This window comes from Crocuta crocuta, unplaced genomic scaffold (genome assembly GCF_008692635.1).
Source record: "Crocuta crocuta isolate KB4526 unplaced genomic scaffold, BGI_CrCroc_1.0 scaffold788, whole genome shotgun sequence".
NCBI lineage: Eukaryota > Metazoa > Chordata > Mammalia > Carnivora > Hyaenidae > Crocuta > Crocuta crocuta.
Window position 1 is genome coordinate 1,079,451 of NW_027530636.1, and position 14,782 is coordinate 1,094,232.

Below are 14,782 nucleotides of genomic sequence, written 5' to 3' on the forward strand. Positions count from 1 at the left end.
TCAGAGCCAACGTCAGAGTGTGTACTGCCTGCAAGACCCTGCCTGACCCAGTGCCCACCTCCCTCCCAGGCTCAGTCCCGGTCTGCCCCTGACTTACTCCACTCCTGGCCACGCTGGCCTCCCAGCCCCTGTCCCTCCATCTGACCCTGCTGACTCCCCTAGGGCCTCTGCACCTCCTCTCTCAGCCCCCACACCCTCTTGACCTATCTTCACATCCCTCAGGGTGGCCCCTGAGTGATGAGCATCCTCAGTCAGCACTCCCCACCCAGTTTGTCCTCCTCCTGACAAGGTAGTATGTATATTTATGTGACAGTTGTCTGTCTTATGGTCTCATGACAGGAGTGCAGGCTCCCCGGAGGTAGCCATCCTGCATTTACTAACTGCCTATCCCCATCTTGGGACAGCAAAGGGCACACAGGACTTTGAATACATATTTGACAGAGAGGCTGAGTGCAGGCACTCTGCCATGGCCTGGGCAAGAGGTCAGCTGGACTTGCTATGGATGGTATAAATTTAGTTTTGTCCAGCCTCCTTGGTCCATTCATTCATTCATCAGATGTTTATCAGTGCTCGATTGTGTTTGGGGTGGGCCAGTGTGTGGGGACAGAGTCCCACCTTGAAGTGCTCACAGCCCACAATGGGCAGACCAGGAGAGGGATCATCATAGCACCTGAGCCTCTACCCTACTGGAGAGTATGTATGTGTGCATATGGTGTGTGTGCCCCTGATGTATGTGGGTCTGGTGTGTATGTGTGTTCATGGAGGGTCTGTGCCTGTGGTGTATGTGCAAGTATGTGGAGTGTGTATGAATTGGGGAGAGCTGCAAGCACTGAGGAAAGTGTGGCATCTGGCCTCTGGTGTCCCCACTTCCGCCTGGACCCATCCTATGGCTGCAGGCCAGACCCCCTCAAGGTGTGCCTCTCTCTCCTGGAGCTTTCTCTTTCTGTGAGCAGTTCCAGGCCTCTGGCAGCCTCTGGAATTGAGATGGGGTGAGCAAGACAGGACAATGGGAGAAAGCCCCCTGGGTCCTGGAACATCATGGCTCCCTGATCCTCAGCACGACATCAGGGGGTTAATGGCAGCAATGATTCGTTAAGAGCCTCACCTAGAATTGTCCAGATACATTTTGTGTTATTTCTGCAACAAAAGGCTGAGGGAGTTTTTGAACTTTTCCTTTTTAATTTCTATTCTCTCTGAGAAGCAGTGATTTGGGCACTCTGTCTATGGCTGGCTTTAGGGAAGGGCTCAGTGACAGGGTCCCCAGTCACACTGCAGTGAGAGGTGGTTATGGCCATGGCCAGTCGAGCAGACAGCCAGCATTGAAAGGATGAAAGGAAGGGCTCTGGTCTGCTTCTCAGAAACCACTTTGAGTGTGAGTGAAACGGGAGTGCACATGCTCAAGTGGCCCTCCAGGAGTATCAGCTTGCTATGCATGGCCCTTCAGGATGTTTCTAGATGCTTTATATGTATTGTTGCCACCCCACTCATTTAGGAGAATAAAATATCAGATCCTTGGAGGCTGGTTTGTCCAGACCTGCTGAAGGAACTCTCAAAGGTTTTCAGTGGACATGGTGTTTCAGGTGAGCCTCTGATGTGTGAGCTGTAAGATTTACAGCATTGTATTTCTGAAATGGTATCAAAGGACAGTGTGCTCGGCCAGTCACCTTCACTGGCATCCAGAGGGCTTCTGTGTGGACACAGACATACCACTCTCCCTGCTCTGCTCCACAGCTTACGTTCTTAACAGAGCCCATCTGCGTGTAGATCTCAGACTTTGGACAAGTTAGGTAAATGAAGTAGAAATACAGTTTGAAGGCCGCTTTTAGATGGCATGACTACCATGGTACCAGAATCCTTTGCAAATGTATTACCCACTAAGCCTTGGGAAGAAAAGCAATATACTTTTTTAATAATCATGTTATGTTCATAGCCCAGACTTACCATCATTTAGGACCACCCTGAGACTGCCTGAATGCAAAGGAGAGCCACTATCGTATGGAAATTGTATTTAGTATGTTTTTAAACAGCATATAAAAGTAAAATGCCCCACAGCAAGTAATGAGTGCCTTACACAAAACATGCAAATGAAATTGAGTCATGCATCTGAAAGTGAAATTATGTGGTGGGAACAACTTTTTCTCTATAAAATCCTCAGATGCTGCCATATTGGCCCAAAACTTGTCTGCCTCTCCTGACTATCAGTGGTGTCTAGTTAGATTTCTTTTACTCATCTACATCAAGCAAGGGTTGATAAACCAGTGCTTGCAGGTCATATCCTACCTACCTGCTGCCATTTGTGTAAATAAAGTTTTTTTGGCACACAACCAGATTTCTTCATTTACCTGTTGTCTCTGGCTGCTTTCATACAGAAACAGGAGAGTTGAATATGTGGCAGAGAAAGATAGTCTCAAAATCATGAAATATTGGCTATCTGACCCTTTTTAGAAAGGTTTTCTGACCTGTGACATAGAGCAACATCACTACAGAGGCCAAGCACACAGTGGTTCCTTGTGTATTCCACTCAGCATGACTTTGTTCTGAGGCCACCAGCACTACCACATTGAGTGTGACATGCAGGAGGTGCCATTCTCTACAAAACAGCAACTGAAAACTCAGGACTGATCCATGTAGATCAGTCTTGCCATTGTCCTATGGAAAGCCCATGCAATGTTTGAGGAGGGAGTAATTCTTTATATTCCAAAGAGACCGCAGAGCAGGGACATCCCCCTTCTGAAAGCACTGGCTCCAGCTTTTTGAAATATGACTGTAAATCAGAGACCTGATATGATCCAGCCACAAAAAAGGGTCATTGTTTCACCTGTCCTGCATTGGTGGCAGGAGAAGTTATTTCTGTTTCCAAAATACACCTGATCTTGTGCTGGTAGCTCTGACATGGTAGAGTGAATTTTCTCATTGCCCAGCACTTAGATGTTTCTTTTTGAAGGTTGTCTTCATCGCGAGACTTTGGCTTAGAGGCAGAGCTATAGGAAACCTTTCTCAGCACTACTAGACAAAGCTTTTTTGTGTGTATGTAGAATGACTGGCTCCCTGAACCCTCTAATCTCCCAGCCCAACCTCCCCAACAAGATTCATGCCAGCTAAATAGGAATGTTCTGGATCCTGCCACTTCCATGAAATCCTAGCCAGCGGTGGGACCAAGAATTGTACCTCCCCCCACTTCAGCCACATCTATATTTGAGCCATCAGAGACCTGCCACAAGGTACCAGCAAACTACAGTTAGGACTACATTGAATTGGCATCTGTTGGGCAGATGCGGCTATGCAGGTTCCACTAACCTCACAGCAGCATACTGACAGAGTTGGATTTTGGACCCCACGTACTGCATTATGCTGGGATTTCTCTGTACGTACATTGTATTGGATGATGTCATCTCTTTATGAGGAGACTTCCTCCACCAAGTGCAAAACTTTTCTTGAGAAGGGATAGTTTCTTACTCACTCCTGGCTCTCAGGGGATATTTGCATATTGGTAGGCACATGAGGAACAGGTTGGCACTGCATAAAACTTGGAGTGATGACAAAGCCCCTGGCTGAAGAGATGACACTCGTTTTTGGATAGCTCTCCCTCATGTGGAGCTGTCTTGGTTTCTCAGTAACTTGGGGCTCTTGGTGTGTGTCCTGCCCTCCCAGGTGACTGAGAATAAGCCCAGTTTTTCAGTGTGGTAATGATGCCAAAGCTGGAAGACAGTAAACATGCCCCCCGCCCAACTTTCTCTTGTCTCAGGCTCAGTGATCCCACTTTCTTCTCTGGCTTTCTGTGACTTGATTTCAGACTGTTCACATAATGGTTGGCTTCCTCAGTATGTGAAGTCCCTTTAGAGATGTGTTTAGACCAAATGCAGTACTCAAGGTGTGCTGTGACTTGTGTATACTTAAAAAAACAAAAAACCAAAAAACCTTTTAACCTAAATGAAGCATATTGTACCTTTAAGTCCACTAATCAAAATTGTACAGCTTGATAATTGGAAAGAACATCCTTTTACTCACTACCCAGTGGAGAGATGGTGGAATACTAGTATCTCAGTCCTTTTACCCTTCCCTCTTCCTTTGGCCCTAACACCATAGATGAGTTGTGTCCGTTTTTGAACTTCAAATAAATGGACCATGAAGAGTATATTTTTGGGTCCAGTTTTGTTTTCTCTCAACATTACATTTGTGAGCTCCATGTTGTAGGGTGCTATAGTTTGTTCATGTTCATCGCTTTTAAGAAAAATAGACTTAATTTGTAGAGCAATTTTAGTTTCACTCCTGAATTGAGCAGAAGATACAGAAATTTCCCATAAAACCCTAGCCCCACACATGCACTGCCTCCTCCACTGTCTGCATCCCTCAGAGGTACGTGTGTTCTCATTAGTGAACCTACACTGAGACATCATAATCACCCAGAGTCCATAGTTTATTTTAGGGTTCACTCTTGGGGTTGTACGTTCTGTGGGTTTGGACAAATTTATAATGACATGTATCTACCATTATGTATCGTACAGCATATTTTCACTACCCTAAAAGTCTGTGTTCTACCTATTCACCCCTCCCCTCCCTACTCCCCAGTCGTTGGCAGCCATTGATCTTTTTACTGTCTCCACAGTTTTGCCTTTTCCACAATGTCACATAGTTGTAATCACTTAATATGTAACCTTTTTAGTTCAGCTTCTTTCATTTAGTAATATGCATTTACATTTCCTCCATGTCCTTCCATTGCCTGGTAACTCACTTCCTTCTAGCACTGGATAATACTCTGTTGTCTTTATGTACCCAGTTTATGTATCCATTCATCTATTGAAGGACATCACTTGACTATTTCCAACCTTTAGCAATTATGAATAAGTTTCTATAAATATCCTATGCAAGGATATTATGTCCAAACTTTGTATGGACATAAGTTTTCAACTCCTTTGGGTAAAGATTGCTGGAATTTAAGGTAAGAGTATGTTTAGTTTTGTAAGAAATTACCAAACTGTCTTCTGAAGTGGCTGCAATTTTGTTCCCCCGCCAGACATGAATGAGTATTCCTGTTACTCCACATCCTTGCCAGCATTTGGTGTTACCAGTGTTCTGGATTTTGGCCATTCTAATAGGTGTATAGCGATGTCTCCTTGTTTTCATCTGCATTGCCATAGTGATATTTGACATGGAGCATTTTTTCATATTTGTATTTGCCATCTGTGTATGGTGTCTGTTAGGTCTTTGGTCCATTTTTAAGTTGGATTGTTTTTCTTATTTTTTTGAGTAGGCTCCACACCCAGTGTGGGGCTTGAACTCACAACCCTGAGATCAAAGGTCACATGCCCTACCAACTGAGCCAGACAGGTGCCCTTGTTTTCTTATCGTTGAGTTTTAAGAGTTCTTTGTAATAGTCCTTTATCAGATATGTATTTTGCAAATATTTTCATGAGTCCATGCCTTATTGTTTATTCTGTTGACAGTGTGTTTTGCAGAGCAAAAATTTTTAATTTTAATGATGCCCAGCTTATCATTTTTTCCACAGACCGGTCTTTGATGTTGTATCCAAAACTCATCACCAAACCCAAAGTCATTTTGTTATACTCCTATGTTATTTTCTAAGAGTTTTATATTTTTGTGTTTTACATTTATTTTGTGATTCATTTTGAGTTAATTTTTGTGGAGGGTGTAAGGTCTGTATCTAGATTCATTTTTCACATGTGGCTGTCCAATTGTTCCAGCATCATTTGTTGAAAAGACTATCTTTTCTCCATTATATTGCCCATGCTCCTTTGTCAAAGATAAATTGACTATATTTATAGGAGTCTAATTCTGTATGTTCTATTATGTTCCACTAATCTATTTTTATATTCTGTCACCAATACCACATTGTTTTCAGTACTGTGTCAATCTGTGTTCCTTTCTTTCAAATTGTGTTGGCTATTTTGAGTCTTTTGCTTTTTCATATAAATTTTAGAATCAACTTGTCAATATCCACAAAATAACTTGCTGAGATTTTGAATTTAATTGCATTAAATCTAGAAGTTGAGAAAAACCAACATCTTGACAGTGTTTAGTCTTCCTATCCATGAACATGGAACATCTCTCTATTTTGTTATTTAATTTTTCAATAGAGCTTTGCAGTTTTCTTTATATAGCTCTTGTGTGTATTTTGTTAGATTTATACCTAAGCATTTCATTTTTTCCCTAAGCATTCTATTTTTTAGGGGCTAATTTTTATTGCATTTTTAATGTCAAATTCCACTTATTGCTGGTATATAGATAGAAAAGTGTTTAACTTTTGTATATTAATCTTATATCCTGCAACCTTGCAGTAATTGCTTATTAGTTCCAGGAGGGTTTTTTGGTTGATTCTTTCAAATTTTCTACTTAGACAATTAGATCATCTGTGAACGAAGACAGCTTTATTTCTTCCTTCCTAATTTGTATGCCCTTCATTTCCTTTTCTTGTCTTATTATAGGATTTCTGCTATGATTTTGAAAGGATTTCTTATAGGATTTCTAGTATGATATTGAAAGGCTGTGGTGAGGGGAAAATATTTGCCTTATTCCTGAGCTTTGTGGGAAAGTTTCTTGTTTCTCACTATTATGATATTAGCTATACATTTTTGTAAATGTTTTTCAGAAGTTGAGGAAAATTTCACTCCATTCCTAACTTGCTGAGAGCTATTATTTCTAATCATGAATCATTGTTTGATTTTGTCAAATGCTTTTTCTGCATCTGTTGTTGTGAGGATGTGATTTTTCTTCTTTAGCTTGTTGATGTGATGAATTACATTAATTGATTTTTGAAAGTTGAACCAGCCTTTCATATCTAGAATCCAGTTGGTCATGTTGCATAGTTCTTTTTATACTTTCTTGGATTCAGGCTGCTAATACTTTATTGAGGATTTTTGCATCTATGCTTATGAGAAATATTGATCTGTGGTTTACTTTGCCTGCTGTGTCTTTGTCTGGTTTCAGTATTAGTGTAATGGTAGCTTCCTAAAATGGGTTAGGAAGTAGCCTCTATGCTTCTACCTTCTGGAAGAGATTATTAGATAATTTGATATGATTTCTTCTTTAAATGGAAGAATTCACTAGTGACTTCCTCTGGGCCTGTACTTTCTGTTTTGGAAATTTATTAATTATTGATCAATTTCTTCAAAAGATATAGGCCTATTCAGATTGTCTGTTTCTTGTATAAATTTTGGTACGTTATGTAATTAAAGGAATTGGTCCATTTCATTTAGGTTACCAAATTTGTGGCATTGTTTGTAATATTATTTTATTATCCTTTTAATGTCTAAGATCTCTAGAAATGTCCTTTCTTTCATTATTGATATTAATAGTTTGTGTCTCCTCTCTCTTTCTCTTAACCTGGTTAGAGGCTTATGAATTTTATTGATCTTTTCAAATAACCAGCTCTTTTGTTATTTGTTTTGTCAATTTTCATTATTGAGTTCCTGTTTTTAATTTAATTGATTTCTGTTCTAATTTCTGTAATTTCTTCTCTTTTGCTTACTTTGGATTTAATTTGCTCTTCCTTGTTCTAGTTTTCTAAGGTGGAAGTTTAGATTATTGATTTTAGATCTTTCTTCTTTTCTGATATGTGCATTCAATGTTATAAATTTCCCCCAGCCAACAAATTTTGACAAGTTGTGTTTTTACTTTCATTTATTAAAAAATTTTTTAAATTTCCCCTGATATTTTTTCTTTGAACCAAGTGTTATTTACTATTGTATTTTTTAATTCCCAAGTGTTTTCTAATTTTCCAGTTACCTCTCTGTTATTGATTCTAGTTTAATTCCACTGTGGTCTGAGAATGAACATTGTATGGTTTCTATTCTTTTAACTTTGTTAAGGTATATTTTATGACTCCAAGTGTGATCTGTCTTGGTGAATGCTCCATGTGAGCTTAAGAAGAATGTATATTTTACTGTTCTTAGGTGAAGTAGTTTACAGATGCCTGTTATATTCAGCTGATTGATAGATGTTGTTGCCTTCAACTATGTCTTTAGTGACTTTTCTGCCTGCTGGATCTGTCCATTTCTGATAGAGAGATATTGAAGTCTCCAACTATAATAGTGGATTTATCTATTTATCCTTGCAGTTAAGTAAGTCTGCCTGTTATATTTTGACTTTCCGTTGTTAAATGTATATACATTAAAGATTGTTATGTCTTCTTGGAGAATCGCCTCCTTTCTCATTAGATAATCCCCTTCTTTATCCCAAATAACAGTACTTGTTCTGAATTATGCTTTGTTCAAAATTAATGTAGCTATTCCCACTTTCTTTTGATTACTATTATCATGGTATATCGTTCTCCATACATTTACCTTTAGTTCACATGTATCTTTATATTTATACTGGGCTTATTGTAGACAACATATAGTTGGGTCTTGTTTTTTGGTGCCCTGTGACATTCTTTGTCTTCCAGTTTGTGAATTTAGACCATTGACTTTCAGAGTGATTATTTGATATTTTTCAGTTAATATTTACCATATTTATTTCTGTTTTCTATTTGTGGTCTTTGATTTTTGTTCCTATATTTTTAATGTTTATTTTTATTTTTGAGAGAGAGAAACAAAGAGACACAGAGCATGAGTGGGGGAGAGGCAGAGAGAGGAGACATAGAATCCGAAGCAGGCTCCAGGCTCTGTCAGCACAGAGCCCAATGTGGGGCTCAAACCCACAAACCATGAGATCGTGACCTGAGCTGAAGTCAGATGCTTAACTAACTGAGCAACCCTGGTGCCCACCCCCTCCCCCTCCCCATTTTTTAAATGTGATTTTTGTTCCTATTTCTGTTTTCTCTTTGTTTTCCTTTCTGTGGTTTTAATTGAGAAATTTATGTGATTCTATTTTCTCTCCTTTTTTAGCATGTCAATTGTACCTTTAAAAAACTGTTAGTAGTTGCCCTAGAGTTTGCAATATACATTTGCAATTAATCAGATTCACTTTCAGGGGCACCTGGGTGGCTCAATTGGTCCAACTTCAGTTCAGGTCATAATCTCATGATTCATGAGTTAAGCCCTGCTGACAGCTCAGAGCCTGGAGTCTGTTTTGGACTCCCTCTCTCTCTTTGCCCCTTCCCCATGTGCTCATTCTCTCTCTCTCTCTCTCTCTCTCTCTCTCAAATAAATAAAAATTAAAAATATTTTAAGAATATAAAAAAACTTTAAAAAATACCATACTATTTCACAGGTAGTACGGATACTCTGTAATAAAATAATCCTCTTCTCTCCTGTCCCTTATATCATTCTGTCATTCATTTCATTTATACATAAGTATATACATGATATATATATATGTATATAAGCATATGTAATCAAATACAATGTTGCTATTTTGATTTTGAACAAACTATTCAGCTAGATCAATTAGGGATAAGAAAAATAAAAGTTTTATTTTACCTTCAGTTATTTCTTCTCCAATGTTCTTGAAATAGATTCGAGTTTTTGACCTACGTACTTTTCTCTAAAGAACTTCTCACAAGGCAAGGTCTACTGGCAATAAATTTCCTCAGTTTTTGTTTCTCTGAGAAAGTATTTCTCCCTCACTATTGGAGGATAATTTTTCAGTATACATAGTTCTACGCTGGTGGGTTTTGTTTTCTCAATACTTTGTATATTTCATTCCACTCTCTTCTTGCTTGGCGTGGTTTTTGAGAAGTTGAGTATGATTCTTTTGTTTGCTCCTCTGTAAGTATGATATTTTCTCCCTCTGGTTTCTTTCACTGTTTTCTCTTTTCTTTGATTTTCAGTAGTTTGGTATGAGGAGGTAGGGGTTTTATTGTTTGTTTTGTTTTTTGGGTTTTTTGTTTTTTGTTGTTTTTTTTTTGGCATTTATCTTAGTGTCCTCTGAACTTTCTGTATCCCGCATCCCTGCTATGCCTGAGTCTGGTTCTGATGCTTCCTCTCTCTCTTCGAACTGTATTTTTGGGTTTTTGGCATTTTTGTAATTTTTGATAGCCAGACGTGATGTGCCAGATAAAAGGAATTGCTATAAATTGGCCTCTAGTTATGTGGTAGTGTGATTTGGGGAGAGAGGAAGCAGTGTATAGTCCTATGATCCTATTATTGGGTTTTAGTCTTTTAAGGAGTCTGTACTTTTAGATTGTGAACTCCGTATGTGTGTCTCCCTTTTTCTCTTTCCTCTTTATGTAGGACAGGATGGCTAGAGAGTGCTGGAGTTGGGAATAGTATTGGAGCACAATACCATAATTTATTTAATCAAATCTCTTTTACTGTACATTTATCTTTAGTTTCTATCTAATTGAACAAGCACTGTAATGAACATTCTCAGAGCTAAATCTTTTTGCACATCTTTGATTTTCCTAGGGTAGAGTTAGATCAGTGGGTACGCAGGCTTTGATCTTTGGTAGAAACTGCCACACTGCCTGCCATAAATTTATATCTCCACCCAAAATGATTATGAGCCTATTCCCTGCATGCTGACCAGCACTGAGTTGGCTTTATATTCTTCGTTTGCTAATTTGATAGGCAAAATAGAACAAAGAAGAAAGAGAGAGCTCTTGTTGTTTACAGTTGTATTTTTTTATTTGTGAGGTATAACTTTTTAAAATATATTTAATGGCAATTTGCTTTTCTTCTTTTTTTGTGAGATGTATTGCCCTTAGCCTATTTTTCTTTTAAGTTATTTGTCTTTCTGTTCTATTATGTCTTTAAGTCTTTATATAATATGAACATTAAGTCTTTGTTATATATCCTTCAAGTATTTTTCTAGCTTATTTTCCTTTTTGTTTTTGCTGTTTTTATTGTAGAGGATTTCATTTTTGTGTAGCCAAATTTTTGTTATCATACTTTAAAAGAATTTCCCCAGCTCAAGATGAAACATCTATTCATATTTTCCTCTTGGGCATTCAAGATTTTTTTCTAACACCTAAATGTTTAATATTTATGTAATTAATTTTGGCGTATGTAGTATATCAGAAAACTTTTTAAAAATAGCCAATTTTAATCATATTTTCTAACTTATTATTGCCAGTAGATGAGTAAACCAATGATTTTTATGTATTTATTTTAAAATTAGCATTATTTCTCAAATTTACTTATTCTAATTTTTAATTGATATTGTTTTTTTCTAGGAAAAAAATGGCATACCTGCTCTCTAGTATTCATGTTTTCTGTTTTATATTCTTTTATTTCTTTGGCTCTAATTTCTAGACCAGACCTGAGTAATAGTATGGGTAAAAAAAAAAAAAAAGCAAAATTAACCTGGTATTGTCTTCTTTTTAATTTTACAAAATGAAATGTCTTTTTTTGTGTGTGTTATTTTGTTGTTGTGAAAGCTCTGACATGTAGGAAGCCTTCAATTACCTTTCCCTTTGCATGATCAGCAAAATCCTAGGATCCCCTTTGGGTGAATCTAAGTTGAGTTCCTCACAGGCCCATGGCTCTCTTAGTTGTGAACTTGTGAGCTAGGTGAGGCATGGGAGTTCAGTACATCTTTCCTCAAGCCAGGTGTCCACTTTGGCCCTAATAGTTACCAGAAAAGCCCATACTTACTATCCTTATTAATACCATTCTGTAGCCTGAGAACCAAATACCCTAGAACACTTGCAATGATATAATTCCCTTATTGCATTTTTCTGGCTTGTATCAGTTAGGAGAAGAAATTTGGGGATGAGGACAGAGAAAATGAGAGGTATGATCACTTTTAGACTCTACTCTGTACACCTAGGTGAGGAGAAGTTTGGAACGGACTGTGAGGGAGCATCCCATGACAGAAACTCATCCTTGCTTTTGCCGTATCTGTGTTCCATGAAAGGTGCATTCCATTCATATTAGATCACCCTATCTTGACCTAGATGAATATCCCAAAACCCTGTGGTCCCTTAGCTTAACAGCAAAGCCAACATTTGTGAGAATTCCCTGAAGTGTATTGGCCTAAAATGTCCCTCTGACCTGAGAGAAGCCTACAAGTCCCATATTGTTGCTTTACATTAAAGTATTGAAGACTCACTGGAAAGGCAGATGGTACCTTCACATCTATTAGGGATTACCCCATTAGGCTGGCTATCAGCTCCTTAGCACAAGTCCCAGATAGGCCAGCTGGTCTCCTAGCAGATTGTTGAGGGACAAATGACTGGGAGGTTTGATATGAAGGGGCAGAGGGAGAGGGTGGTTAGGCCAACGGTGTGTGTGGGGTTCTCTTATACATTCTATGTGCTGAAGGAAGGATGGATATTGGAAAGGGAACAGAGGACAGCCGCAGATCCCTGGTGTAGGTGCTAGTTTTGCCTGTAGCATCCCTTTCCATCCTTATTGTCACTTGCTGCTGCCCATGTTGTATCTCTTTCCCAGTCCTCTTTCCTGATGGCTTCCCCCTTTTGCTCTTCATCACTGCTCTGTGCTTTCTCTTTCTCACCCTCTTCTCTGCACCCCTTGTCATCTGTCCCTGCAGCCTCTGGCACCTGTGAAGGCACCCTGGCCATGTCCTTCTCCACAACGACTGGTCTGCCAGTCTCCCCAGGAAGCTCCTCTTCCTCCATGCTTCATGCCCCTTCCTTTCTCTTTCCATCTGTTTCCACTTTGTGCATCTATACTTGACATTGTCTGCATTGCCAAAGAATTTAAGAGGGTTATCCAAAGCTTTTTGTACATGACTCTAAATAAATGGAATTGGATTGGGTCATTTTTTTGTTCATGGATGGAGCCAGAAATTTAAAAAGCTTTATACTTCACTGAATTTATTTTTATTCAGAATAATTTTATTTCAGTAAATAAATAATAGGAACATGAATTTTAAAATACTAGCTGTATTATAAATTGCCATGCTTTTCCATTTGCAGATTTTTGCAACTATAATCAATACATATGAGCGAAAGAGGGAGATCCTGGGTGAAGATGTAAGGGCAGACTATTTTTGTATGTCAGATCCCAGAATGGATAATAAACCATTCTCTGCATCCTTGCTTAGGATCTTTTCTGAGCTTCAGCAGTACTGACTGGTCTCCCGTTTTTGTTGTGTGTGTTTTGTTGCATGTCCACGTGCATGTGTGGCAACCCCAGGACGAGATCCTGACCGTCATCAGAAGAGTGGATGACAACTGGGCGGAAGGCATGCTGGGAGACAAGATTGGAATCTTCCCCCTGCTGTACGTGGAGGTAAGGTCATGCTCTCAGACGCGCTTCCTCTTCCACCCTGCTGTCTGTTTCCCCAGGCCGTGGGGAGTGGGAGTGGAGTCCTGGCCTAGGACCCTTCTCCCAAGAGAGGAAGGTGGAGACTGTGTTGGGTTTTTGTTCAGACTGCTGTGCCAGTGCTATGAGAATTGTCTCGGCCTCTCAGGTTGTGTGTCCCGGGCCTGGCTGCAGACTGTCTTACTGTGTGGGCAGGGAAGGAGGACTAGGGTGCAGGCTTGCCCCATTTCTCATGGAAACCCTGTTCTGGCACCCACTTTCTCCAGACTCTCCTAGTTACTGCCGCTCTGGTCTCCCCAGTCCCAGAGGAGAAGGCAGCAGTCCCCGTGTCCCTGCAAACACAGCTGAAGAATGCCGGCTCTGGCAGGCCCGTTTGCATTTCTCAAAAGACTCACTTCCCTGGGTGGCTCGTCCAACTGCGAGACCTTAAAGCAGAGATGATTTTGGGGCCTATTAATTTCCCGTCTCCTTTTTGTAACTAAGGAGCACTCAGTTTCCAGTGAGTGAGTTATGGGCAGTGGCTGAGTCAGGAGCATCTTAGAATGTTTGCCCTGGAAACTCCTGTTCACTGTGGGCTATTTGTGTGTGTGCAGGAGTATTTGCCCATCATGTGCGAGTGTGCTGTTTGTCAGTACAAGTCATATGTGTACTCCCATGAGCCAACACACCCTTCATCTATTAATCACTGCAGTTATCCATACAGTTGTTTCAGCTAATGCTTACTGCATGCTTGCTGCATGCCAAACACTTCTAAGTACTTTCATTTAATTTTCTCAACAACCCAGGCATATGAAAGCCAGGAGTGTCACCACTTTACAGATGAGCCAATAGAGGCACAAAAAGTTCCCCTAGCTTATAAGTGGAACATGAGCACAGGCAGTTTGCTCTAGACTTAGGCCTTCACTGCCCTGTCCCCAAATACCCCCCACTAACAAGCTGTAGTTCACTCAGCCTGGTGTGGGGCTCCACGTGCTGGTAGGTGACACAGCCAGCTTTGTCACACCTACTGAGCAGTGTGTAGGTGCCACTAGGTGTTTGTTAAACACATCTGCTGATTCCTTTTACCTACAGGATAAAGTCCAAATGCTATTGTAAGGCATTCACGACTCTTTGCAGTTTGACCCTCATTAGTTTTTCTAGCCTCATCTCTGGTCATTTCCTCTCCTTTCCCTAAGTGCTCTGGACTAATGGTTCTCTCATGTTAATTTTGAATAAATTTCTCAGAAGATTCTGAGGCCATCTCATATAATAACAGTAGGCCCACACACATACACACACACACACACAAACACAGAGTGCCCTACACACTCTGACACACACTCTCACACAGAAAGCTCACACACACATCCACATTCCTCCCTAGTACACTGAAAGACACAAAATTCCCCAAACACCTTGTAAGCTCCCATTTGTGCATTTGCTTCAGTTTCCAGGGGGATGTTCCTCCTTATCCTCCTGCTTAAGATCAAAGAACCCGATGCATGAGTAACACTTACAGTGCAGTCTAGCAGTGAAAAATCTGGCCTCCCGGACATTTGTAGCCAGTGGAACTATGTTTTCCCAGGCAGATTTCTAAGGATGCTCAAATACATATGCATAAATGCTTACAGAAACTTTGTTATGTTGGCCCCAAATTGGAAACAATGCAGGTGTCC

At 40.0% G+C, this 14,782-nt stretch overlaps 1 protein-coding gene across 1 annotated transcript in view; it reads left to right on the forward strand.

Annotated features, from left to right (window-relative positions):
* Positions 1-14,782, forward strand: part of SH3RF3 (SH3 domain containing ring finger 3) — a gene marked incomplete at its 3' end in the record, with an annotated part of 106,240 nt that overhangs the window by 14,062 nt on the left and 77,396 nt on the right. Inside the window, exon 3 of the mRNA XM_077768545.1 lies at positions 12,999-13,094. Coding sequence (XP_077624671.1) covers positions 12,999-13,094 — 96 coding nt within the window. The remainder of the gene's footprint in view (positions 1-12,998; positions 13,095-14,782) is intronic.